This window comes from Pan troglodytes, chromosome 10, assembly GCF_028858775.2.
Source record: "Pan troglodytes isolate AG18354 chromosome 10, NHGRI_mPanTro3-v2.0_pri, whole genome shotgun sequence".
In the NCBI taxonomy this organism is placed as follows: Eukaryota; Metazoa; Chordata; class Mammalia; order Primates; family Hominidae; genus Pan; species Pan troglodytes.
The window spans coordinates 39,361,536-39,387,623 of record NC_072408.2 but is presented as its reverse complement, the minus strand read 5'-3'; the positions used below and the strand labels follow the sequence as shown (position 1 = coordinate 39,387,623).

General features: G+C 49.0%; 2 protein-coding genes and 2 non-coding genes across 52 annotated transcripts in view; all 4 read right to left on the bottom strand.

Annotated features, from left to right (window-relative positions):
• BAZ2A (bromodomain adjacent to zinc finger domain 2A) overlaps positions 1-11,150 on the bottom strand; it is a 40,931-nt gene extending 29,781 nt beyond the window's left edge. For 4 of the 49 annotated variants that reach the window (XM_063786497.1, XM_063786499.1, XM_063786526.1 and 1 more), the window contains exons 1-2: positions 10,160-10,349; positions 4,715-4,804 (exon numbers count right to left, since the gene is read on the bottom strand). Coding sequence is in view for 7 of the 49 variants with exons in the window: in XM_016923174.4 (XP_016778663.3) it covers positions 10,160-10,271; positions 10,795-10,836 (154 nt within the window). In the remaining 42 variants the exon portion in view is untranslated. Of the gene's footprint in view, positions 1-951; positions 1,050-3,613; positions 3,686-4,063; positions 4,328-4,714; positions 4,865-8,922; positions 9,025-10,159; positions 10,371-10,794 lie in introns of those variants that run through there. The other 45 variants (XM_009425116.5, XM_063786512.1, XM_063786515.1 and 42 more) reach the window with 26 other exon arrangements.
• Positions 11,151-12,152: 1,002 nt separating this feature from the next.
• On the bottom strand, positions 12,153-25,932 carry ATP5F1B (ATP synthase F1 subunit beta). Its single transcript, XM_009425096.5, has 11 exons — positions 25,842-25,932; positions 19,769-20,469; positions 19,105-19,287; positions 18,715-18,889; positions 17,765-17,886; positions 17,331-17,515; positions 16,601-16,759; positions 16,386-16,508; positions 13,959-14,171; positions 13,084-13,285; positions 12,153-12,401 (listed from the first exon to the last, which is right to left on the bottom strand). Exons 2-11 carry the CDS (start codon positions 19,893-19,895, stop codon positions 12,301-12,303), a joined length of 1,590 nt encoding a protein of 529 aa, XP_009423371.1. The 5' UTR covers positions 19,896-20,469; positions 25,842-25,932; the 3' UTR covers positions 12,153-12,300.
• LOC112205138 (small nucleolar RNA SNORD59) lies at positions 17,608-17,678 on the bottom strand. Its single transcript, XR_002938991.1, has one exon. It is a non-coding gene; the product is annotated as a small nucleolar RNA SNORD59 (small nucleolar RNA).
• LOC112205137 (small nucleolar RNA SNORD59) lies at positions 18,961-19,035 on the bottom strand. The gene has a single exon (XR_002938990.1). It is a non-coding gene; the product is annotated as a small nucleolar RNA SNORD59 (small nucleolar RNA).
• Positions 25,933-26,088: the final 156 nt, after the last annotated feature.

Genomic DNA, 26,088 nt, shown 5'->3' with positions numbered 1-26,088 from the left:
GATATCTTCAAAGATGGGCTTTTTTGTTTTGCACAATTTTTTAAATTTCAAAATTAGGCAGACTGATAATAACAACCTGGTGAAAAATAGTCCTACTGACCCACATGAGATAATACTGAGAAACTATTCATCTTGGGCTATATATAAGGCATTTGAGGACACCAACATCCTAAGAAACAAACCAAGAAGGTTATTTACCCCAGGAATTATCTCAAATTTTATACTTGGCATTATTGCTGCTCTTGATACATCTTACACAAGGTCAAACATCATTATCAATGACTAACTTCTATACTGTTTTAGCAGTAAAAATAGCAGTTTGGTGCTTGACCTCTTCAGTGGTGACAAGAAAGGTCAACAGCAGGAAGACACTGTCAGTAACGCTAACAAGCTTTGTTTCTCTCCCAGTAATACTTGATTCCAGAGCCGCAAGACTACAAGATGAACCCTTCATTCTAGACTGGCTCTGGGGTCAGCCCATACAGCTCTCTTTACACCTCAGATTTTTTCTTTCATCGAGAAGCTTGAAATATTAAGAAATATATTTCTCTGACAGAAAAATGCACCCATTTTATAAGAAGGCCATGAAAGGTTTGCTTCATTCAGCTCCCAATTCAATCATGTATCAAATGAAATCATTATTTTCTCAAAATCAGCTTTTCTTTTAAAAGTCCAAAGACTCAAGAGTAGTTATCTCTCCTTTCTTTACTCTTTTAACCCCCAACAGGGAAAATCAACTTGCTGTTCTGTCAAGTGCCAATTCAGGTAAGCAAAGGCTGAAGAAAGGGGAACTTAAAATCAGCATCAAATCAACTCCATCAGACAGCAACTTAAAGGAACTAATCAGGGGCAAGAAAAAGGATGCTGACATCAGATGGACTTGCTTTTACTGTTTCCAGAATATCAAAAACCCCAACAGCCCCAGTGAGAAGAGCAATGATGCTATCTTACTAGTGATGATGCCACTTTCACACAATCATAAGTGTCTATCTGCTCCCATACTGGATCTTTAATCTAGGGATCTTCATCTAGGTGGGAGGGGTTTTTGCCTGGAAAATAAATAGTGAAAAGATGATTTAAATGACAGGCTTACGGAGTTTTCGGAATAGTCCAAATAATCTTAAAATGTTATCTTTCAAGGCTTGGCCCGGTGGCTCATGCCTGTAACCCCAGCACTTTGGGAGGCTGAATTCAAGTTCGAGACCAGCCTGACCAACATGGTGAAACCCCTTCTCTACTAAAAATACAAAAATTAGCCAGGCATGGTGGCGCATGCCTGTAATTCCAGCTACTGGAGGGCTGAGGCAGGAGGATCGCTTGAACCTGGGAGGCGAGGGTTGCAGTGAGTCGAGATGGTGCCACTGTACTCCAGCCTGGGCAACAGAGCGAGACTCCATCTCAAAAAAAAAAAAAACAAAACAAAAAGAAAAAAACAAAACTTTATCTTTCAAAATCTAAAATCCTGTGGTCCTGGGGTCATAGGCCGGGCATGGTGGCTCATGCCTGTAATCTCAGTACTTTGGGAGGCTAAGGCAGGCGGGTCACTTGAGCCCAGGAGTTCAAGACCAGCCTGTGCAAAGTGGCAAAACCCCACCTCTACAAAAATTACAAAAAATTAGCTGGGTGTGGTGGTGCGTGTCTGTGGTCCCAGCTACTCAGGGGGCTGAGGTAGGAGGATCACTTGAGCCAAAGAGGTCGGGGCTGCAGTGAGCTATGATGGCGCCACTGCACTCCAGCCTGGGCATCGGAGTGAGACCCTGTCTCAAAAAAAAAAAAAAAAAAAAAAAAAAAAAAAAAAAAAAAGAAAGAAAGAAAGAGAAAAGAAAAGAGAGAAGAGAAAAAAAAAGAAAAGAAGAGAAGACCAGGCATGGTGGCTCACACCTGTAATCCCTGCACTTTGGGAGGCCGAGGTGGGTAGATCACCTGAGGTCAGGAATTTGAGACCAGTCTGGCCAACATGATGAAACCCCGTCTCTACTAAAAATAAAATAATTAGCTGGATGCGGTGGCGGGCTCCTGTAATCCCAGCTACTCGGGAGGCTGAGGCAGGCAACTCGCTTGAACCCGGGAGGCAGAGGCTGCAGTGAGACAAGATCACACCACTCCAGCCTGGGCGACAAAAGCAAAACTCCGTCTCAAAAAAAAAAAAAGACAGAAAGAAAAAAAAAGAAAAGAAAAAGAAAAGAAAGAAAAATAAATTCTGTGGCCAACTGTTGCCCCTAACCAAATCCAGTGTGCCACAAAATGCCTGGGGACATAGCACACAGTCCATCACTATATGTTACAGGAGAAATATCCTGGGATTATCAAGTGAAAAGAAAGAAAAAAAAAAATCTGGGCACGACTTTGCAGGGAACAGAGGAAAAGCTTATTCCAAGAAGAATAAGAGGGGAGACGTTCTTTTATGGATTAAAGAGTAAGTCATATAACAAACTGTACTATTCTAATTAGTTGATTCTGCAGAAGGTAGTATCTCCAGCACCCTTAGTCAAATAACAAGCTTCCCACAGGGGCTGCCCTTAGGCTAGAATCACCACCAAGGACCGAGTTCACCAATCTCAGTCTGTTAATCAGTCCCTACCCCCGACACACAAATCCATCTAATAGTTAAATCTTCCTCACCCCTTCCTCTTCGTCCATTTCTCAGAATCTACCCTTCTTCACAAGCTCACTTGCTCAGGTGCTCTGCAATATAGAAACTGTCATAATAACTATACTAAAGTAGGACCCCAAGAAGCTACTCGTGCCACAAAAGATCTCTAGTCTCCCTGACAGCTCTCTATGCTGAGGGAATTTGCATCACTTATATAGAGCGTACCCCGCTGGTAGATAGGAGTTTGCTTCTCTATGACCTCTAGCTCAAGGGAAAACAAAACGAAACCAGACAGGAAGACAGAGATGTTCTGGAGGAGGGATTGGGATACGTGAGTCAACTGAAGTTGACTACTTCCAGTTGACAAGTTTACAAAAAAAAAAAAAAGTCCAACGAAAGGTCTCTCGGACCACATGGTTGGCAAGATCCAAGCTTGCCCAGAAGGCTTCAGAAAATGAAACCAAATCTGATTAAAATGGACATTTCAAAACAACAAGACACGCAGCAGCAAACGCACAGCTGCCATTTCCCGGCCACTTCCTGCGGGAGGCTGGGGGAGGGGCTGTTTGTGTACAGATGGAGGTGGAAGCTATCCCCTCCGTCGTCCCCCAAAGCAGACAAATCTCTCACTCCAATTAACCCTACAAAGGACAACTGCTATTGACATTGCCTTCTCCTGAAAACTGGGAACACCGGGAAAGAAAGGGATGATGCGGTATCATCTTTCTGCCACGGAAGCGGGGATCCCCTCAGTGAGGAATCTCCTTGGAAAAAGGAATTCCTCTTTATTCTTCCCTTCTGCCCCTCAGCCCAGCTCAAATTGGAGAGCCTCGGCGGAAGCCCTATCAACCTCCATCCCCGGAGTGCGCGATTCTCCCGGGACGCGAGGGCCCCAAGCCAAGCGCAGCACCACCCTCAGCAAGGAAGGCCCTCTCCTGATCTCCACGCTCAAGAGAATGGGTGCGCTCCCCGAGGGAGACACCCTCAGACCCCTGGAAACCCCTTCCGCCCTCCACTCACCACAGTCAAAACGCCCAGCTCCCCGCAAACGGAGCGTTTAACCCGCCAAGGGAACCCCCTCACCCACCCCTCGCGCTCAGGCAATCCCCACCCCCACCCGAGGAGGTGGAGCCCCTCCCGGGGATTCCACCCCAAGTCCCCCACAGGAGTCATCTCCACCAGCCAGGCGGCTTCTCCGCCTCCTCACTGTCGCCGGGAGCCCCTACAGCTCCTCCTGCCCCCGCGGCCCCGTCCGGGGTCCTCAGCAGCCCCACCAGCCCTGTTCTCCTCCCAGACCCCAGAGCAAGGAGACCCTCGCCTCGGGTAGGATCCTCGCAGGAAATAAGCTCCCGTCGGCTTCCCGCCCCGGCAAGGCTCAAGCCGGCTCTGGAGCTTCTGTTCCCCGAGGGAAGCCTCGGATGAAAGCGGGGCTCCCTCCCCCTCAGGCCCCTGGCCACAGACCCCACAAACCTGAGGCAGCGGCGTCCAGCCGGGATCGGGGCTCGTCTCTCCCCGGGGTACAAGCGGTTCACATGGCCGCGCTCCGGGCGCCAGAAGGGGTGGAGACGCCCGCTGGGGAGGGGGTCTGGGGTCCAGGGTCCGGGAAGGGGGAGGGGGACGCGGCTCAACCGCGGGGCCCGAGAGGAGCCAACATGGCCGGCGGGGGAGGAGTGAGTCGGAGCCGGAGGGGGCGGAGAAGCCTCGGCCGGGAGAGAGTCTCCCCACGCGGCCTCCGCCACAGGGTCCTAAAGCCCGCCAGCCCATCTTTCCGACCCGGACCTGGGTCCTAGCGCCGCTGTGCCTCCTGCAACCCTGGCCACCTTGCCCACCTGGCAGCTCCCTCTGCACCCGCATCTCATGGAGGCAGTAGTCCTGCTTCACACAGGGCAAACTGAAAGGCATGCCACAGTCCCAAGGTTAACCTAAAAGACTAGACCAAACGTCTAGGCCCAAAGGCAGGTGCCACTTCTCTAACAGGCTGGTAGGGGTAAGAGTCAGGGGAATTTCGGGGGCAGTTATTTCCCAGGTAGGGTAATGGAAGCGTGGAAATAGAAAGGTTAGTCACTCAGGTCGCGATTCAGTAAAGGGATGGGGAGAGGCAAGAGTCAGCCACCCACTCACCTCTGTCCCTTCAGTGCAGCCTGGTCCTGCCTGGATCACCACTTTCCTGGCGACATCTGCAGGGCCCTGGTCACCGGAAAGGAAAGATTCCTGTGCGTGGGGGAAAGAACGTTCGGCTCTGGAACCAGACAGCAAAGACCTGAGTGTAGCCTAAATGCAGTCAGAGAAGTAAAGGATAAGCTGAAAACTAATCAGCAAAAAGATGCCACAAATGTCCACCCATTCTATGGTTCTGGGAATTTTTTTCTGACAGGGCTACATAACTGTGTGAAAACTCAGAAAAGTAAAATCTAGCAGAGGACTAGAGTTTGGCTGTCACCTAAAATGTCCACTGCAGGGCACCAGGATGAAGAACAGTGTCATATGATGTTAGAGCTTAGAGAATTTCTAGTTCAGGCCGGACGCGGTGGCTCACGCCTGTAATCCCGGCACTTTGGGAGGCCGAGGCAGGTGGATCATGATGTCAGGAGTTCAAGACCAGCCTGACCAACATGATGAAACCCGGTCTCTACTAAAAATACAAAAATTAGCTGGGCGTGGTGGCGTGCCCCTGTAATCTCAGCTACTCAGGAGGCCGAGGCAAGAGAATCGCTTGAACCCGGGAGGCGGAGGTTGCAGTGAACTGAGATCGCGCCATTGCACTCCAGCCTGGGTGACAGAGGGAGACTCTATCTCAAAAAAAAAAAAAAAAAAAAAAAAAAATTCTAATTCAACCTTCTCTCCTTCATCAAATGAAGAAATTAAGACCCAAAGAGGTTCAATGACTTCTTCAATGTCAAACAGTGGATAAAATATGACAGGAAAGGAAACCAGGTTTCCTTTCCTTGCAACTCAACACTTTGCAGCCTTGAAGATAATTCCCATTTAATTCAATGCAATGCAGTTCTAGAAACAATTGCCTAAACTGTGCAAAGCTCAGGCTGCTGAATATTCTGGAAAAGCAACAGAGTGGGGATGATGAAACTCTGGCAAGTTGGGGGGGTGTCAACAAATACGTTTTCCTCTGGGGGTCTGAGGAGGAAAGAGATCTGAAAAATGGGCGGAGTTGGGGGGTGAGATCCACCAGTCTACATTGGATTTCCTTACTCCACAGAGGGGTGGGCTCTTCCTGAATTTTGGGGAAAGACTCCACCCCTCCGCCCCCCCCCCCCACTACAAATGGCTCAGAGAGGATAAGAAGGAAGCTAGCTTTAGCAAAGGCTCACAGAGTGTGTGGGCCACAGACACAGAAGGCTAAGGGGGTTTCTCTTCCTCTCTCGAGATAAGTAGATTACCAGTGGAGGGAATAGGCAGGTGGAAACCAAAACCCTTCTCTCCTCCCTGTCAAAACAACAGATTTACAGGTCACCTTGGGGAAAAAAAAAATACTCCTCCAACAGCCTGCTGACCTCAAGTCCCTGAGTAAGTAGAGGTCACACTCAGGGTAGAGGTTTCCTTCCTTCTGGAGAAAGGAGGGCTCTGGCAAACTTCTGCTAAGAAATGCCTCTCTATCCCCAAATAAAAAATTAAGGCAGGTGAAGAAAGGCATAAAACTGAGGCCTCAAGGGCGGCGGGATGGGGGTGTGGGTAAGGAAGCTGGTATCCCTTTGTCTTCCCTGCCCTTTTCCAGAGCAGATGAGGGAGAATCTTCCTACCTCCTGCTCCCAATCTTAAAGGGGGCCAGTCGGGGACTGGGCAGGCAGGGGAGGAGCCTGCGCCCGTCAGACGGGTGTAGCCACGCCCCTCCCCACACCCACACACACCCACCGCTGGCTCCACTCTGCTCCGGAAGAGCCGGTTACTCCTGTGCCCCACTGACCGCCCCCACCCCTTCCGAGCCCCAGGCCTAGTCTCCAGGGCAACCTTTAGGACTATTCCAGCCAGGAGCGGTTAGGAAGAGGGGTGTTGGATAGGAGAGGACCACTTGGGATTAGAAAAGAAAACGAGGTAGGATCCATTCTTCCCATCTGGTGCAGAAAGACTACAATCATCCTCATTCCTGAATGAGACCCCGCCTCATCTCATCTAATCAGGATCTTCCTTGCTCTGAGGAAGGATGAGGTTGGGGTGACAGTGTGCCCAACAGCTGGATGTTTACTTCTTGCTAGAAGTCACCCCATGCTGCAGCTGTGCTTCTCCCCCCATCCAGACGAGAGAGGGCAGACTGACCCCAAATGTCCCGAAACATTCCTCAATCCCATCAGATGTGGCTGATCACCCACCCACCTCTCTTTTCCCCACCCATTTCCCTTCAGGAAGCTACTAGAAAGGGGAAGGGGCAAATGGTCATTTTATCAGCAACTTGTAAGGAGAGTCTCCAGGGAATAGGCTGAACCTCCCTCAAGCCAGGCCAGTGGACTAGTCATGAAGAGAATGGGGAGGGACAAATTAGCACCTGCTCCCCCTTTCTCACCCTCCCTGTGTTCCTGCAGCACCTCCCTGACTCTGGGGTCAGCTGCCACAGTGCCTGGCTCCACTCTGTAGCCAGATGGCTAGGGCTGGGAGGAGGAAGAGAGAGAAGGGGATTCGTTTGCATCCCTCTACATCCTTCCCTCTCCCCCACCAGATACTCCTGGCATCCAACCCCAAACACCACTGCTGAACACCCTCTCCTCCCCCCAGCACCCCCTCCAAACATGACTTAGAAGAGTCTGAAGCAGATCTTGGCAGCCAGTCCCCTAATTCTGGAAGTGAGGAGTGGGAAATGAAGAGCATAGCTAGGGGCGCAGCTGGACTGGGGGTGGAGGGGGAATTCTCTAATGGAGGTGGGATAATTATTAAAGACCTGCCTTCCCCTCACTGGCTGAATGGATCATACTGTTAACAGGATCTGTCTAGCAGGGAGATGGCTCTTAGCCGGGTAACCATTCCAACTAGACCCCCCCACCAGGTTAAAGCAAAAGTCTTTACCCCCTCTACATTCTGGGAAGGCTAGATTCTCCCATAACACATCACAAGGACCACACCCCTCCCCTTCTTCCCCCACTTTTGTTTGTTTGTTTGTTTGTTTTGTTTTGTTTTGAGACAGTCTTGCTCTGTCACCCAGGCCGGAATGCAGTGTTGTGATCTCAGCTCCCTGCAACCTACGCCTGCCAGGTTCAAGCCTGCCAGGTTCAAGCGATTCTCGTGCCTCAACCTCCCGAGTAGCTGGGATTACAGGCACACGCCACCACGACTGGCTAATTTTTGTGTATTTTGTAGAGACAAGGTTTTGCCATGTTGCCCAAGCTGGTTTCGAACTCCTGACCTCAAGTGATCTGCCCACCTTGGCCTCCCAAAGTACTGGGATTACAGGCGAGCACCACTCCACCCGGCCCCCTTCTCCCCTTTAAGTCGACAGATGGCTCCTCAGATTCACACAGTCTTGTTTCCAAACTTCCCAATGGGATTCTCTATGGTGGTCCTGGAAGTTAGAGAAAGCCCCTATTTCCTAGGGAGTCGGGGGGCTTCCTTTGCATCTGAACAGAGAAGACTGGACTTCTCTTGCCTTCCCCATCGCCCCAACTCTCTTAGAGATTTAGCCCCAGCTCCCCACGCACTCTCTCCCAACTGTCCCTGAGGCCCTGAAGCACAAGATTCCGGCAGCGCCCTGGCCCCCAGCTCCCAGGTTCTGGGGGAGGGGCCTTCCTAGGCTGCACCGACCAACCCTAGGCCCAGGAGGAGAGTCCTTCCCACCTGGGCTCAGTAGGCGGTGCTGAGGTTGGACCCCAAGCTCCCGGAGATGTAGGGTGGGGTGAGGACTACAGAAAAGGTTTAGATGGGACTTAGCTGAACTTAAAGGGCTGAGCGGAGCAGGGACAGATAGTGCTGTCGATGTTGCTCCCCCGCCCCCCTTACTACGGGGAAGGAGAGGAGTTGGGGTGGGTATCCCCCTTCCCATTGGGGTTAGGAAGGCGTGGGAAAGCGCTAGTTCAGAGGGGAGGAGGCGAAACCCAGACCGCGGGAGATTTTTCTGGCGAAGAAGGCGCGGGGGAGGGGGAGATCCTGGGCCCAGAATAGGAAAGGTACTCGGGAGACGATGGCGGAGAGGCGTGAGAAGCCTCCGGATTCCGGTCGCGGAGGACAGGGGGAAAATGGGCGAGTAGATAGTTCAGGGGAGAGAGGAAGGGCAGCTCCCTCAGGGGGAGAGTCAGATCCCGAATCCCGGGGCAGCAGGGATCCCGGGGCAGGATACCGCAGGAACGGCCCGCCAAGGGACTCCGGAGCTGGAGGTGGGTGCCGGGCCTCACCTGGAGCAGGGCCGGGCCGCAGGCGGCGGCGGCGGCGGCAGAGGCGCAGGTAGCCGAGCCGGGCGGCGGCTGCGCCTCCTCCCCCAGCCCTGGGCCGGCGGCGGCGGAGGGGAGGAGGTGGTGCTTAAAGGGGCAGGAGCTACCGAGGTGAGGACAACCGCTCAGGAGAGCAGTCGCGAAGGATCCACTGGGGGAGAGGATAGCGGGTGGCGTCTCCTAGGGGCCAGAACCAGGAAGGATCCCAGATGGGAGGAAGAGAACGGATCCCAGAAAGAGACAGAAACTTCTCCGGTGAAGTGGGGGATGGTGGTAGGTCCGAAAGGAAGGACTTGGGAGAGCTCTGCCCGCGCTCCCAGGGCACCAGCAAAGACCGCTTCACAAAAGAGGCCGGGGAAGGCAGAAAGAGCTACATGGGCTCCTAGGAGGCCTAGGGGTGCAGGAGAGGGAACTCAAGGCCGAGCCTGCTGGGGGTCACGCGCAGCGCCCTACTAGGTGAACTGGTTCCCCGTGTTTCAGCTCCTCAGGGCCCCATCCCTACGGCTGTGGGGCCTTTGGAATCAGGAAGCCACGAAGGCAAAAACCTCCTATCCTCTCAACCTCAATCCTGCCTCCCACTCAGTGCCCTCAGTGACTGTAGTGTGGGGGCCATCAATAGCAGCCCTAGTGAGGCTGATGTGGGACCATGAGAATCGACTTTGGTTCAGTTTTCCCCCAACCACCACCACCCTTGCTTCAGTCTCTGGGGCAACAGGAAGCAGCTGCTCAGTGCAGCCCCCACCTGAAGGTGGGTCAAGGTGGGGGAGGAGAGAAGACAGACTTAAAAGGCCTTAGAAAAATGAGAGGGAGGGGAGGCATTTTAAAGACCTTCCAGCACTGCCAAAAGCCGGCTTTACTTTTGTGGGGGCTAGCAGTGAGTACTGTCAAAATTTCCTTGAATCTCAACAGCTTAAATGGGGAGGAGAAGGGGCAATCCTCCACGGGGCGGCGGGGAGGGGGCTGGGAAAGCCCTGGCCTAAGATGCGTCTCAGGCTCTTCCTTAGAACTGGGGCTTGCCCATACTCAGGATCCCGTGGTCGGCAGCCTCGCTAGCTGAGCCCTGTGCCCCCCGTCCCCCAGAGTCCTGTTTCCTCTCCTTCAACCCCCAAATGAGCAAAGGTTAGGCCCCACCCCTGCTGAGTCAGCCAGGGAGGGAGTAGGCATCCCTCAGGCCTTCCCCGGGGCTGGTCCCCATACTCACCCATGTCAGGCTGGCACAGCTCCAGGCTGGGACCACCCAGCTCCTCACTGTCCTTGGGCCCCCACTTCACGTAAAGGTTGGTGTTGGATCCTCCCAAACTGTGAGCTGGGAACTAGCAAGAATCAAAAAGCCAGTGTATGCTTCCTGCGAACCACACAGCCTGAACTGCTGTAGGGTGATGTCCCTGTGTGACAGACTGGGGTGGGGAGGGAGGAGGGAAGGGCGGGGCTTTCTCTGGGTGGAGAGAGGGAGGAGGCGAGGACAGGGCAGACCAGGAGAAATATGGAGGAAGGTTAGAGAGCTGTGTTGACACTCCAGTGGCATGGTAGAAGAGGCCGGCAAAGGGGGAAGGAAACAAATAGTTGCAGCTACTGAGAGGGAGAAGGTTCTCGATAAACGCTGAAGGACGTGAACATGTTGGGGGAAGGGGTGGAGGGGTGCAAAAGACCTTTAGGATTTCAGTTCCCAGGTCTGTATCGGGTGACGTGAGAAAACAAAGCAGAAAGGGCTGACCTGTACCCTAGGGCTTTTTCTACCAGCTTCTTACCCACTCCAGAGTCAGGACCTAGAGGAAGTGTCCCCACCCCCATAACTCAGCATTTCCCCAAATCCCAGCTTTTCTAGGAGCAAACTACCAGCACAAGCAGCTCAGGGGCTCCACCTTCTGTCCAGATCATGACACAGGAGAGACTGCGGGAGAGGCTGCTGCCAAGGACGTCATAGGCAGATGGAAGGAAGCTTAGAGGCCCCTACTCCACCCCTGGCCCCGCGCCAAAAGCCCTCCCCAACCTTCAGCCCCCAGGGGCCTCTGAATTGGAGCTCAGCTTGTCCCCGCCCAGCTTCTACCTAACTTGATGGACTCAGCGGGTGGAGCTTGTAGATACAGGCTCCTCCCCAGGACAAAAGCCCCAGCTGGTCTGTAAACAGTCTTTAACTGAGAGCCACATCCCAGCAAATGGCCTTCATGGATTTGAAAATGGGATCAGAGTTCTTGCAGAGTCTCCAGTGCTACCGCGAGAGGGCAGTAGGATGGGTCTGGTCCCGGAAAAGAACACAAGAGGAACCCAATCTGACCTTGCACGCTTCTTTTAAATTGAAATGGTGAAATATACCTTCTACCCCTGCACCTCTCAGTCGGCTAAAATGAAGGGAAAATAACCTAACTTCATTAGTTTAGAAGCCCAAGCCAGCAACTCTGAAAATTGCTATTCCCTTGTAAGATTATCTTTTCTGGACTTTCATAAGGGGATCTTCACAGAGGGTGGACTAGGCCTTATGGTATTATATGCCTCTGCATAGCCTCAAGGAATCACAAGCAACTTTTATTTAGGCTTGCCCAAAATGTCAGGAAGTAGTTAAGTACACTTTCTGAAGACATGAAGGCCTAACCAAGATGTAGAGAACCCTTTTGATCACATTTTAACAAAGATCAGTATTCTTCATCACTATTTCTTGAAAATTTAATTCATTAAACTCAGATTAACCCCTGGAAATAAGTTATTTCTAAAACGAGTTTTTCCCAATATGCCCTTCAAAAAAGGCCTATTTTTAACCAAGAAGTAGGGATGTGCCACATGGAATAGAGGCCAAAAAAAAAAAAAAAATCAATTTGTATTGAACAAAAGGCCCAAAACTGAGGCCCTACTAAGATCACACTACCCACAGGAAACCCCTCACAAGAGGTACGGTTGTCCATCAACAAAAGAGAATGGCTATTTTTAAGGACCAATTTCAAACATACATGGCCCACTTCATGCTGAAACTGCTTCTTACAGCCACTCTAAAAATCTAATTGTTGAAAACAGTGCTGGTGATGTGAGACTACATACACCTGTAGCCCCAGCTACTCAGGAGACTGAGGTGGGAGATCTCGAGCCCAGGAGTTAGAGACCAGTCTTGGCAACACAGCCAGACACCGTGTCTCTAAAACTAAAATTAAATACATAACCCTTCAGTGTTGACTATGTTGTCAGAACCAAGAGAATCAGACAAATTCTGAGGGGTGTACATTTTATTGGAAACCTTAAATACTGTTCAGAAAGAATATATCTTCAATCAAGGATCTTGTGCAGCCTACACAGAAAAATGAAGCTTTTTGGGTTCGGGGCAAGGAGAGGGACAGTACAGAGGACAAAGACCCCTCACGATGAATGCTCTTCAGCCAGCTTATCAGCTTTTGCCACAGCTTCTTCAATGGGTCCCACCATATAGAAGGCCTGTTCTGGGAGATGGTCATATTCACCTGTATGACGGGGGAGAAAAAAAAAAAGAGTAAGAAGCGGAGGGATATCAACTTTCTGCATCGTGTAACATTCCTCACCACTTCAGGCCATCAGTTAGAATGTGATGAATTCATGTCATCTTAGAAAGCTTAAATTTCCCTCACAAATCAAATTTACAAGACATGATACAGTACAAATTAAGAACACATGGGCCAGGCACGGTGGCTTACACCTGTCATCCCAGCACTTTGGGAGGCCAAGGCAGGCGGATCACCTAAGGTCAGGAGTTCGAGACAAGCCCAGCCAACATGGCGAAACCCCATGGCTACTAAAAATACAAAAATTAGCCAGGCGTGGTGGCGTGTGCCTGTAATCCCAGCTACTTGGATGGTTGAGGCTGGAGAATCACTTGAACCCAGTAGGTGGAGGTTGCAGTGAGCCAAGATTGCACCAGTGTACTCCAGCCTGGGCGACAGAGACTCAGTCTCAAAAAATACATATAAAATAAAAGGGAGCTAGAGAATCAAGTAACAAATCACACTCAAATTAAATGTAGAGTATTTTCAAACAAAATCAATGGGAAAGTTTGTTTTTTAAATTAAAAAATATAATTAAGCATAGTATATTACATATATTGCTTGACGGTTGTTGGAATGGGACCACAGCACAGTCAACATTCAAGATTTGTACTCAAAATCTCACCTGCCAAAATCTGCTGGAACCCTTTGATGGTCTCCTTCAAGGGTACCAGCTTCCCCATATGACCTGTGAAGACCTCAGCAACCTGGAATGGCTGAGACAAGAAACGCTGTATTTTCCGTGCACGGGACACAGTCAACTTATCTTCCTCAGAAAGTTCATCCATACCCAGGATGGCAATGATATCCTGGAGGGATTTGTAGTCCTATGAGAAAAAAGAAGACTGAGTTAAGTATTCTCATTCCTTTAATTTGGACAAGCTAACAAAGGGAAAGTTACATGCTAGGGGGCAGAGAAGGTGGTGGTGTTATGAGGGCCCTCAGCCAAGAAAGATCAGTGTCTCGTTCTCCATAGTCCTAGTTTGGTGCTGTTAGAAAAATATTGCATTCCGCTGGGCGCACTGGCTCACGTCTGTAATCCCACCACTTTGGGAGGCCACGGTGGGTGGATCATGAGGTCAGGAGATCGAGACCAGCCTGACCAACTGATGAAACCTGGTCTCTACTAAAAATATAAAAAGTAGCCAGGCATGGTGGCGCGCACCTGTAATCCCAGGTACTCAGGAGGCTGAGGCAGGAGAATCGCTTGAACCTGGGAGGCGGAGGTTGCAGTGAGCCGAGATGGCACCACTGCACTCCAGCTTGGGAGACACAGCGAGACTCATCTCAAAAAAAAAAAAGAAAGAAAGAAAAATATTGCATTCCAAAGCGTTAAGTACCTGGAAACTCAAGAGACCTCATTAGCTCTCACTAGCAATTGCCAGCCTCAACTTTCCTTGCTCCAAAACAAATCACTAAGAAAAATCCAGTCCTCATATAGTCCCCACAGGCCCTCTTTTTGACTTTCCGGACACTGATCCCACATAGTAATATACTCACCTGCAGGATCTTTTGCACCCCACGGGCAACATCGTAATGCTCACTGCCAACAATGTTGGGATCCATGATACGAGAGGTGGAGTCTAGAGGATCCACAGCTGGATAGATGCCCAGCTCAGCAATGGCACGCGACAGTACAGTGGTAGCATCCAAATGGGCAAACGTAGTAGCAGGGGCAGGGTCAGTCAAGTCATCAGCAGGCACATAGATAGCCTAAAGTGAGATCCCATGAAGAACAGGAACCAAATAAATTTTTTTTTTTTTTTTGAGAGGGTCTCGCTCTGTCGCCCAGGCTGGAGTGCAGTGGTGCAATCTCGGCTCACTGCAACCTCTGCCTCCCGGATTCAAGCAATTCTCTGTCTCAGCTTCCCGAGTGGCTAGGACTACAGGTGCCCATCACCACACCCAGCTAATTTTTTTGTATTTTTAGTAGAGACGGGGTTTCACTATCTTGGCCAGGCTGGTCTTGAACTCCTGACCTCGTGATCCACCCGCCTTGGCCTCCCAAACTGTTGGGATTATAGGCGTGAGCCACCACGCCCAGCGAACCAAAGTAATTTTACTTAAGCCATCCCCCTTTCTGACCTATCTTTATCATCTCACTCCATATTCTTAGCACTCAAAAGACCCTTCTTACCACCCCTAATACCTGCTGAATAAGCTGACAGATTATCTGGTCTCTCAGCCATGATGGAAGAATTTTTAGTATCATTCTTTTTGTTCTTCATCTTTTATTTTAACTATTTTAATGCCCACTTTTAGAATTAAAAACAAGAGGCTGGGGGCCGGGCACGGTGGCTCATGCCTATAATCCCAGCACTTTGGGAGGCCAAGGAGGGCACATCACGAGGTCAGGAGTTTGACACCAGTAGAGACGGGGGTCTCTACTAAAAAAAAACAAAAACAAAAACAAAAATTAGCCAGGTGTGGTGACGCATGCCTGTAATCCCAGCTATGCAGGACGCTGAAGCAGGTGAATCGCTTGAACCCAGGAGGTGGAGGTTATAGTGAGCCAAGATTGTGCTACCACACTGTAGCCTAGGCGACAGACTCCGTCTCAAAAAAATAAAAAATAAAAAAATTAAAAAGAGGCCGGGCACAGTGGCTCAAGCCTATAATCCCAACACTTTGGGAGGCTGAGTCAGGCAGATCACCTGAGGTCAGGAGTTCAAGACCAGCCTGACTAACATGGTGAAACCCCGTCTCTACTAAAAATACAAAAATTAACCGGGCCTGGTGTCGGGCACCTATAATCCCAGCTACTCAGGAGGCTGAGACAAAGGAATCACCTGAACCCAGGAGGTGGAGGTTGCAGTGAGCCCAGATCACGCCCATTGCACTCCAGCCTGGGCAATGAGAGTGAAACTCCGTCTCAAAAAAAAAAAAAAAAAGAATTAAAAACAAGAACAAAAAACTTCTTGCACAATAGTTCATTACACTGAATCATGAAAAGTTCCTACAGTTTAGCCACATTTTTACTATATGTAAAATTTATGTAATTTTACTATATATCCCATCTATATATATTTGAAAATGTATAGTACATTAATGCAGTAAATTTTTTTTTTTTGTAGACGGATTATCACTCTGCCACCCAGGCTGGAGTGAATGGCCCAATCTCAGCTCACCACAACCTCCTGCAACCTCCGCCTCCCAGGTTCAAGCAATTCTCCTGCCTCAGCCTCCCGAGTAGCTGGAACTACAGACAGGTGCCACCACGCCCAGCTAATTTTTTGTATTTTTAGTAGAGATGGGGTTTCACTGTGTTAAGTCAGGATGGTCTTGATCTCCTGACCTCATGATCCGCCTGCCTTGGCCTCCCAAAGTGCTGGAATTACAAGTGTGAGCCACTGCACTCAGCCCTAATACAGTAAATATTTAATGCTCAGTTTCCATATAGCTCTGGACTCCCCTCAGACTAGAAACCATTGCTTTGTGATCTACATTTAAATGTATACCTTCATTTATTTTTTTTTTATTTTTTGAGGCAGAGTCTTACTCTGTCGCCCAGGCTGGAGTGCAGTGCCCCAATCTTGGCTCATTGCAACCTCTGCCTCCCGGATTCAAGCGATTCTCCTGCCTCAGCCTCTGAGTAGTTGGGATTACAGGCGCCTGCCACAACGCCCAGCTAATTTTTTGTATCTTTAGTAGAGACGGGATTTCACCACGTTGGCCAGGCTGGTCTCTTAACTCCTGACCTCATGATCCGCGTACCTCAGCCTCCAAAAGTGTTGGTATTACAGGCATGAACCACCACGCCTGGCCCAGTCAGTTTTATACATCTCTCTACATACATACAGCTTTGTTCCCCAGGCTGATCTCTTGGGCTCAAGCAATCTTCCTGCCTCAGCCTCCTCAGTAGCTGAGATGCACCACTGCACCCTGCCTTTATACAAATCAGATCTTCATCTATGTAATTTTTCTTACCTGTACAGAGGTGATAGATCCCTTCTTGGTAGTGGTAATTCTTTCCTGCATAGTACCCATGTCAGTGGCCAGGGTAGGCTGATAGCCCACAGCAGAAGGGATTCGGCCCAATAATGCAGACACCTAAAAGAAAAAAAGGTCTTAGGTGTCTACATCCTTAGCCTCATCCGAAGAAAGGCCAGATGAACCAGGTCCTCTCAAGCCTTCCCTCTTACCTCTGAACCAGCCTGGGTGAAGCGAAAGATGTTATCAATAAATAGCAGAACATCTTGACCTTCTTGGTCTCTGAAGTATTCAGCCACAGTCAGTCCAGTCAGAGCTACCCGGGCACGAGCACCAGGTGGTTCATTCATTTGACCATATACCAGCGCTACCTGCAGTAATCATACATAATCGTAAAACCTGACAAAGGAGTAGAAAAGCCACATACTGAAGGTTCCCAAATCGGAGAAACGACCACAGATCCTTTCTCAGAAGGTGTCAGTGTTTTTGTGTGCAAGTTTCTTTTCCCTATTAGAGATGCAGTTCAAAAAAAAAAGACAGCCTCTTATATTAGTAAGGCAAAACTATAGTAGAAAGGAAATAAAAACCTATTCAAGTTAAGTGAAAAGTACAAAATAGGCTTAACTGAAACATATGTACCATGTCCAATCCAGCCCTCCCAAAATTAGCTTTCAAATGATGGGACTATCTACCAAAAAGAAAACCTGGAAATGTTATTTAATGTCAGTATCAAAGAGGAAAGAAAATGTCCATTTGTGTATTGGAAGTTGGGGGGGAAAACACTAACAGGTTTCCTTTGTAGGTCCTGGGACACGAAAATGAAAATATTAACATTTTCTTAAAAAGAAAAAAAAATTAAATAGAAAATATAGAACATGGCTTCAGTTGGCAATAGTTTCCTGGCGTAACTACCACGTGGACATCAATTAGCTCAATGCTTACCTTAGAGGTGGCATCTTTTAAGTTGATAACACCAGATTCAATCATTTCATGGTATAAATCATTGCCTTCACGGGTCCTCTCACCAACACCAGCAAACACAGAGTAACCACCATGGGCTTTGGCGACATTGTTGATTAACTCCATGATCAGTACAGTCTTGCCAACTCCGGCACCACCAAAAAGCCCTATAAGAGGTTGAAAAGAAAGAATATTTAAGAGTTCTGCTTTCCTAAATAAGCAAACTTCAAAAAAAGTAATTGCTTCCTTCCATCCTATTCCTTCTCAGAAATTGCATCTGGCTTCAGCAAACTCAGAAGAACGAAAGTCAGAACGTACTCATCAGTGAGGAATAGATGTCAATATCCACTCATAACATTGTATGAGTTTTTCCTCCCATATTAGGGTTGGAAAATATGTACCCCTTAATAACATACCAATTTTGCCACCCTTGGCATAGGGAGCTAGCAGATCGACAACCTTGATACCAGTCACCAGAATTTCCTGCTCAACACTCATTTCCATGAACTCTGGAGCCTCAGCATGAATGGGAGCAAATCTGTAAAGGTAGAAGAGAGGATAGTTATCTATTCACCTTGTTGAAAGCAAATGATAATCTTATATATCCCTCCCTATCAACTCTCAAGTCCATCCCTTTACCTGAGGAACCACAGTCTTACCTCCCCTTTGTTACATAAATCAGATAAACTATCATCTAGGATCTAACCCAACTTTCTGCAATAAAGAAAATTATTATCTTAGGAAACAATAATCCCATTCCCTGACTTTAACTGTCATAAATTTTTCATTTTACTGAGCCTTAACCTAACAGCATTCCCTCACATAGCAATAGCAAATACAAAAACCTACAAGTTTTGGAGACTCCTAAACCTAAGCCATAAGACCGAGTCAAAAATACTCAACTAGCCGGGCGCAGTGGCTCATGCCTGTTATCCCAGCACTTTGGGGGGCCAAGGTGGGGGGGGGGGGGCGGATCACCTGAAATCAGGAGTTCGAGACCAGCCTGGCCAACATGGTGAAACCCCATCTGTACTAAAAATACAAAAATTAGCCGGGCATGATGGCATGCACCTGTAATCCCAGCTACTCAGGAGGCTGAGACAGGAGAATCACTTGAACCCGGGAGGTGGAGGTTGCAGTGAGTCGAGAGCGAAACTCCCTCTCAAAAAAAAAAACCTCAAGTAGTAGGCTTTTGTCAATCAGAAATTCTGCATCCTAATTTATTCAGGTGAAACTGCACTGTGTAATTTTAATAATCTAACGTATCAGAAGAAAAATTCTGCTTTAGGAGAACGTGTCACCTTAATGTGTAAAACTGCAAATAACAGAAGTTCCTTTGTGCATAGATGCAATAAGAGCAACTTACTGTTTGGTTTTGATGGGACCTCTTTCATCAATAGGTTCTCCAATGACATTCATGATTCTGCCCAAAGTCTCAGGACCAACAGGAATTTTGATTGGTGCACCAGAATCCAGTACTTTCTGGCCTCTAACCAAGCCTTCTGTACCATCCATAGCAATAGTCCTTACTGTGCTCTCACCTGTTAGATACAGGCATCGCAGGGTTATACATAAGGATAAATTGGTATCAAGACCTAAGTCGACCAAGACTCCTTCTCAGTACCTAAATGTGGCTTCAGCAAACTCAGAAGAACGAAAGTCATTTTGATAAAATCATCATAGAAGGGAGACAGCTTGGTTTTGGGGATATTTGGGCTACACAAGGTCTTTACTATTCCTAACAAACTCTACTTACCCAAATGCTGGGCCACCTCCAAAACCAGTCTGGTCTCCCTGCCTTGCACTTCCAGGGCATTTAGAATTGGTGGTAGTCCCTCATCAAACTGGACGTCCACCACTGCGCCAATGACCGCCACGATGCGCCCGGTGGCGGCGCCTGCTTTTGGCGAAGGAGATGTTTGCGCCGCATAGTCCCTGACTAACAGACAAAAGATATTGGAAGGAGCTGGGGTCAGGCCAGTTAAAGGTCATCGGAAGCCAGGACTTAACACACAAGGAGAGGAAAACTCAGCCGAAGTCAGGCCTCTTTCCGCTTGTACGGAACGCGTGTCCAAGAGAGAAGGCCGCGCAGCGATCGATAAAGCGCCTGCACAGCCTTCCCATCCGCATGCACAAGACCCCATTTTTCGAGAGTTCAGTACCCCTATTCAACCGGAAGGTTAACGCACCTGCCCGCACCTTTTCCGTCACACAAAGAACTTTATACAAAATGGGACAGAGCTGGGTCGAAGAAACCTCCTATGTGTCCCATTCTTGTTCTCCAGCCATTAGAGAGCAAGACGCGGCTCCAGGCATCCTTTTAACACCACGGATCCCTTAGGCCCGAGCTACCATCGTTCCCCGGCTCAAGGTCATGGGGCGGCAAAATGGAACGTTAGCTCCTAGAGAAAAGCACTTACCAGGATGGACCGCCGTCGGAGCGGCCCGCAGTAAGAGCTGAGCTGGGGGCAGCGACGCTGAAGGGGTGAGTCCCCGCAAGGCCCCGGAGGCCGAAGCAACGGCCACCCGACCCACAAGCCCCAACATGGCGTAGTCCGGGTGGAGACTGAAGGCTGCAGCAACCGCAGCCGCCTGCTCTCCTGCCGTTGAGGCGAGGCCTACGCTGCAGTAGGCAGGTCCATTGGGTGAACTGGCTGCTCATCATTCTCTGTGCTGCTTCTACAGGTTAATACACGCTGATCTTCTCATCCATTGGTCAAAACTGGTGCTAATCTGAAACTCCTTTTTTTATTGGACAATGTGAGGTTAGAGGGCGTCACTCTGAGCCTCAAAACTTAATTGGATCATAGCGACGTCCGTTGGACAGGGTAATCAGAGGAACTACGTTTAGGAAAGGGGCCGAGTTCCTGTTGAAAGTGCGTGGCCTGTCTTTGCCTGTCCTTGGGCTTTCTCCTTAGATAGGTCCTTGATCTAGGTGACAGCCATAGGGGCGGTGGTTAGGGAAGTGGTAGTGCGGTGAAGCACCACTGAAGGTGAGCGTGGCGAAGTCAGGAGCCCTCTTTAGAGCCAAAATAAGGTTTTTCTCTCGAAGTAGTGAGATTGCAAGCTCCCAGGCGATTGCACAGATTAGCAACCTAGACAGGATCTTTATCATTTAAACCTATTAAAATGAAAGAAACTAATGTAACCAGTACTTTAGCTGGGCATTGAGGAGACTCAATAATAAGATAAATAAGACTAAGAACCTTCCTTTTAAGGTCCAGGTGAACAAACAATGCAATAATGTGATGGTTCCTGGTTAGCATAAACTGGGTGCACGAAAGACGAGGGGATAAATTTGGGTCACCTAGAGATACAGAATTGTCCACCTTGAAGGAAGCTGAGAGACCTCAGCTATGAAATGTGAATAGAAATTCTTAGGGTAGGCTGGGAGCGGTGGCTCACGCCTGTAATCCCAGTACTTTCGGAGGCCGAGGCAGGTGGATCACCTGAGGTCAGGAGTTCCAGACCAGCCTAGCTAACATGGTGAAACCCCGTCTCTAGTAAAAATACAAAGATTAGCCGGGCGCGGTGGCTCACGCCTGTAATCCCAGCACTATGGGAGGCCGAGGCGGGCGGATCACGAGGTCAGGAGATCGAGACCATCCTGACTAACACAGTGAAACCCGGTCTCTACTAACAATACAAAAAATTAGCCGGGCGTGGTGGCAGGCGCCTGTAGTCCCAGCTACTTGGGAGGCTGAGGCAGGAGAATGGTGTAAACCCGAGAGGCGGAGCTTGCAGTGAGCCGAGATAGCGCCACTGCACTCCAGCTTGGGCGACAGAGTGAGACTGTCTCAAAAAATAAAATAAATATATAAAATAAAATAGGCTGGGCACGGTGGCTCAAGCCTGTAATCCCAGCACTCTGGGAGGCCGAGGTGGGCAGATCATGAGGTCAAGCGATCTAGACCATCCTGGCCAACATGGTGAAACCCCGTCTCTACTAAAAATACAAAAATTAGCTGGGCGTGGTGGCGGGCGCCTGTAGTCCTAGCTACTCAGGAGGCTGAGGCAGGAGAATGGCGTGAACCTGGAAGGTGGAGGTTGCAGTGAGCTGAGATCGTGCCACTGCACTCCAGCCTGGTGACAGAGCGAGACTCCGTCTCAAAAATAATAAATAAATAAATAAATAATAAAATAAGTAAAAAGGGCTGGGCTGGGCACGGCCAGCCCAGTAATCCCAACACTTTGGGAAGCCGAGGTGGGTGGATAACTTGAGCCCAGGAGTTCAATACCAGCCTGGGCAACGTGGTGAAACCTTGTCTCTAAAAAATATGTAAAAAAATAAACACACACACAAACACACACACACACACACACAATTAGCCAGGTGTGGCATGTGCCAGTAGTCCCAGCTACTGGGGAAGCTGAGATGGGAATATGGCTTGAGCCCAGGAGGTGGAGGTTGCAGAGAGCTAAGATTGCACCATTGTACTCCATGCTGCCTGACGTTGTGAGACCCTGTCTCGACAAAAAAAGAAAAATAAAAAAGAAGAAAAAAAAATTAGGGCTGAAAAAAATCCTCTGGGTTTGGGTTTGGCAACTAGGAAATCATTCCATGGTGGAGTGGGATCAAAACTAATTTCAGTGGACTGCATCAAAACATAGGATTTTGGCTGGGTGTGGTGGCTTACACCTGTAATCCCTGCACTTTGGGAGGCCAAGGCCTGTAGATCACCTGAGACCAGGCTGGCCAACAAGATGAAACCCGGCCTCTACTAAAAATACAAAAAATTAGTCCGGGCGCGGTGGCTCACTCCTATAATCCCAGCACTTTGGGAGGCCAAGGCGGGCAGATCACCTGAGGTTGGAAGTTCGAGACCAGCCTGACCAACATGGAGAAACTCGGTTTCTACTGAAAATACAAAATTAGCTGGGTGTGGTGGCCTGTAATCCCAGCTATTTGGGAGGCTGGGACAAAATAATCACTTGAACCCAGGAGGTGGAGGTTGCAGTGAGCTGAGATTGCACCATTGCACTCCAGCCTGGGCAACAAGAGTGTAACTCCATCTCAAAAAAAATAAAAAAAGAGAGAATATTGCATATTGCCACTGGAGCCAGGCTGGGAATCTTGTGTTTGCCACTCACTAACTATCATTGGGCAAGTTATTTAATCTCTTTACATCAGTTTCCTCATCCATAAAAGGGATACTACTACTAACAATGGGGATTATATCCTAGGATTGTTTTGAGAATTAGGTAGACTAATATAAGAAAGAAGCATTGAGAACAATGCCTGGCACAAAATTAGCCCTATATATACATGATATTATTATTTTTGTTTACTATTGACTAATGTCAATGGTATCCTATCCAATCCATTCAATAATTTGTTCCTCTCATACATTTTGTGAGCAGAGTCTGTTTAGTATAATGCACTTGAAAAAGTAATATAGGGCAAATAATGTTGAGGATGTTTTTTAAATTCTAGACAATGTGGGTTGCTTAAAAAAAAAGCAGAGATGAAAAAGAAATCAAAATAAAGATTCCTTTTGTCATTTGTGAGCCTGTTATATCATATCTATGGCCTCATCTGTTTCTGACCTGAACAAGGATAATTTTACAGGCTGGGCATGGTGGCTTGCGCCTATAATCCCAGCACTTTGGAACGCTGATATGGGGGCATTACATGAGTCCAGGAGTTGGAGACCAGCCTGGGCAACATGGTGAAACCCTGTTTGTACAACAATACAAAAATTAGCCAGGCACGGTGGTATATGTCTGTATTCCCAGCTACTGGGAAGGCTAAGATGGGAGGACGGCTTGAGCCCAGGAGGTAGAGGTTGTAGTGAGCTAAGATTGCACCATTGCAGGAGGCTACTCAGGAAGCTGAGGTGGGAGAATTGCTTGAGCCTAGGAGATGGAGGTTGCAGTGAGCCAATATCTGCGACACTGCACTCCAGCCTGGGCAACATAGTGAGACCCCCATCTCAAAAAAAAGAGATAATTTTATATAAAAGTGAAGAAGCTCCAAGATTTCCTCCCTCTCCCCCCTTTCCAGCAAGACTTAATCTGATTTGAGAACTTTGGTTTTGTATCATCAATTTGGGTCTTGGCAAAATTAGAGTATTATTAACCATTAAACACATTACTCTGACATTTTTTTCTTTTTTTTGAGATGCAGTATCAATCTTGTTGCCCAGGCTGGAGTGCAATGGTGCTATCTCGGCTCACTGCAACCTATGCTTCCCAGGTTCAAGTGATTCTCCTGCCTCAGCCTCCCAAGTAGCTGGGACTACAGGTGCGCACCACCATGCCTGGCTAATTTTTTTGTATTTTTACTAGAGACAAGGTTTCACTATGTTGGCCAGGCTGGTCTCGAACTCCTGAACTCAGGTGATCCGCCCACCTGAAACTCCCAAAGTATTGAGATTACAGACGTGAGTCACTGCCCCCTGCCTACTCTGACATTTCTTTTTTTTTTTTTTTTTTTTTTTGAGACAGAGTCTCGCTCTGTCACCCAGGCTGGAGTACGGTGGCATGAACTCGGCTCACTGCAACCTCCGCCTCCCAGGTTCAAGCAACTCTCCTGCCTCAGCCTCCTGAGTAGCTGGGATTACAGGCGCACACCACCACACCTGGCTAATATTTTGTATTTTTAGGAGAGATGGGGTTTCACCATGTTGGCCAGGCTGGTCTTGAACTCCTGACCTCGTGATCCACCCACCTCGGCCTCCCAAAGTGCTGGGATTACAGGCATGAGCCACTGCTCCTGGCCTACTTTGACGTTTCTTTTTTTTTTTTTTTGAGTCAGAGTCTCGCTCTGTTGCCCAGGCTGGAGTGCAGTGGCATGATCTCGGCTCACTGCAAGCTCTGCCTCGCGGGTTCATGCCATTTTCCTGCCTCAGCCTCCCGAGTAGCTGGGACTACAGGCACCTGCCACCACACACCCGGCTAATTTTTTTTTTTTTTTTTGTATTTTTAGTAGAGACGAGGTTTCACCATGTTAGCCACGATGGTCTCGATCTCCTGACCTCGTGATCCGCCCGCCTAGGCCTCCCAAAGTGCTGGGATTACAGGTGTGAGCCACCGCGCCTGGTGACATTTCTTAATCCAAGTTTCTAAGAAAAACATTCATACCAGGTAACCGAAGATCGTCACTTTTTGAAATGTATCACACATTTGTCCTCTTATCAAATTACCAAGTAATTTAACTTTTCTTGGGTATTAGGGTTATTCATTCAACAAACCTTTTTATCACATTGCAATGCTAAATGCTTTCAGTGTTAATGAGGTGGGGCTCCATGGCTCACGCCTGTAATCTCAGCACTTTGGGACCCCAAGATGGGAGGATTCCTCGAGCCCAGGAGTTTGAGACCAACCTGAGCAATGTAGGGAGACCCCGTCTCTATTAAAAAAAAAAAAAAAAAAAAAAGGGCCGGGCATGGTGGCTCATGCCTGTAATCCCAGCACTTTGGGAGGCAAAGGCGGGTGGGTCATGAGGTCAGGAGATTGAGACCATCCTGGTTTACGCGGTGAAACCCCGTCTCTACTAAAAATACAAAAAATTAGCCAGGTGTGGTGGTGGGCGCCTGTAATCCCAGCTACTCGGAAGGCTGAGGCAGGAGAATGGCGTGAACCCTGGAGGCAGAGCTTGCAGTGAGCCAAGATCACGCCACTGTACTCCAGCCTGGGCGACAGAGGGAGACTCCACCTCAAAAAAAAAAAAGTTAAAAGTAAAAAAGAGCTATTTCTTCATGAGACCATTAAGCTGAAGTTTGTGAACTCTTAATTTTTCTCACTCTGTTGCTATCAATGTTGGCCTTTAACAACCTCCTCTCCCTCTCTTCTGAAATCAGTTAAATTTATTAATGTAAGTAATAATGTCTAAAATAGAATAAGCTTGATTAGCTCAGATTGAGATATGCCTTAACCGGCATTCTGAATAAATAATGTAATCTATTTTAGAGTTGTAACATGTTTTTGTCCTACATATTTTTTTTTTGAGACGGAGTCTTGATATGTTGCCCAGGCTGGAGTGCAGTGGCACGATCTCAGCTCACTGCAAGCTCCGCCTCCGGGTTCACGCCATTCTCCTGCCTCAGCCTCCCGAGTAGCTGGGACTACAGGCACCTGCCACCATGCCCGGCTAATTTTTTTGTATTTTTTTTAGTAGAGACAGGGTTTCACTGTGTTAGCCAGGTCTCGATCTCCTGACCTCGTGATCCGCCCATGTCGGCCTCCCAAAGTGCTGGGATTACAGGCGTGAGCCACGGCGGCCGGCCTTTCCTGCATATTTCTTGATTGAGACCCAGATTGTCCAAGTGATATTTTATATAAAGTACAAGTCGGGGTGGCTGGCCGGGTGGGGGCTGCCCCCCACCTCCCTCCCGGATGGGGCGGCTGGCTGGGCGGGGGCTGCGCCCCACCTCCCTCCCAGACGGGGTGGCTGCCAGGTGGAGACGCTCCTCATTTCCCAGACGGGGCAGCTGCCGGGCGGAGGGGCTCCTCACTTCCCAGATGGGGCGGCCGGGCAGAGATGCTCCTCACCTCCCAGATGGGGTGGCGGTCGGGCAGAGACACTCCTCAGTTCCCAGACGGGGTCGCGGCCGGGCGGAGGCGCTCCTCACATCCCAGACAGGGCGGCGGGGCAGAGGCGCTCCCCACATCTCAGACAATGGGCTGCCAGGCAGAGACGCTCATCACTTCCCAGACGGGATGGCGGCCGGGAAGAGGCGCTCCTCACTTCCCAGGCTGGGCGGCAGGGCAGAGGGGCTCCTCGCATCCCAGATGATGG

What these genes read in the sequence shown, in the direction of transcription:
- ATP5F1B (XM_009425096.5), bottom strand. Translation starts at nt 19,895, where the DNA reads ATGTTGGGGCTTGTGGGTCGGGTGGCCGTTGCTTCGGCCTCCGGGGCC. An exon ending in TCCGACGGCGGTCCATCCTG is followed by an intron (nt 19,288 to 19,768) that starts GTAAGTGCTTTT and finishes TTTGTCTGTTAG; the next exon opens with TCAGGGACTATGCGGCGCAA. An exon ending in TAAAAGATGCCACCTCTAAG is followed by an intron (nt 16,760 to 17,330) that starts GTAAGCATTGAG and finishes TGATTACTGCAG; the next exon opens with GTAGCGCTGGTATATGGTCA.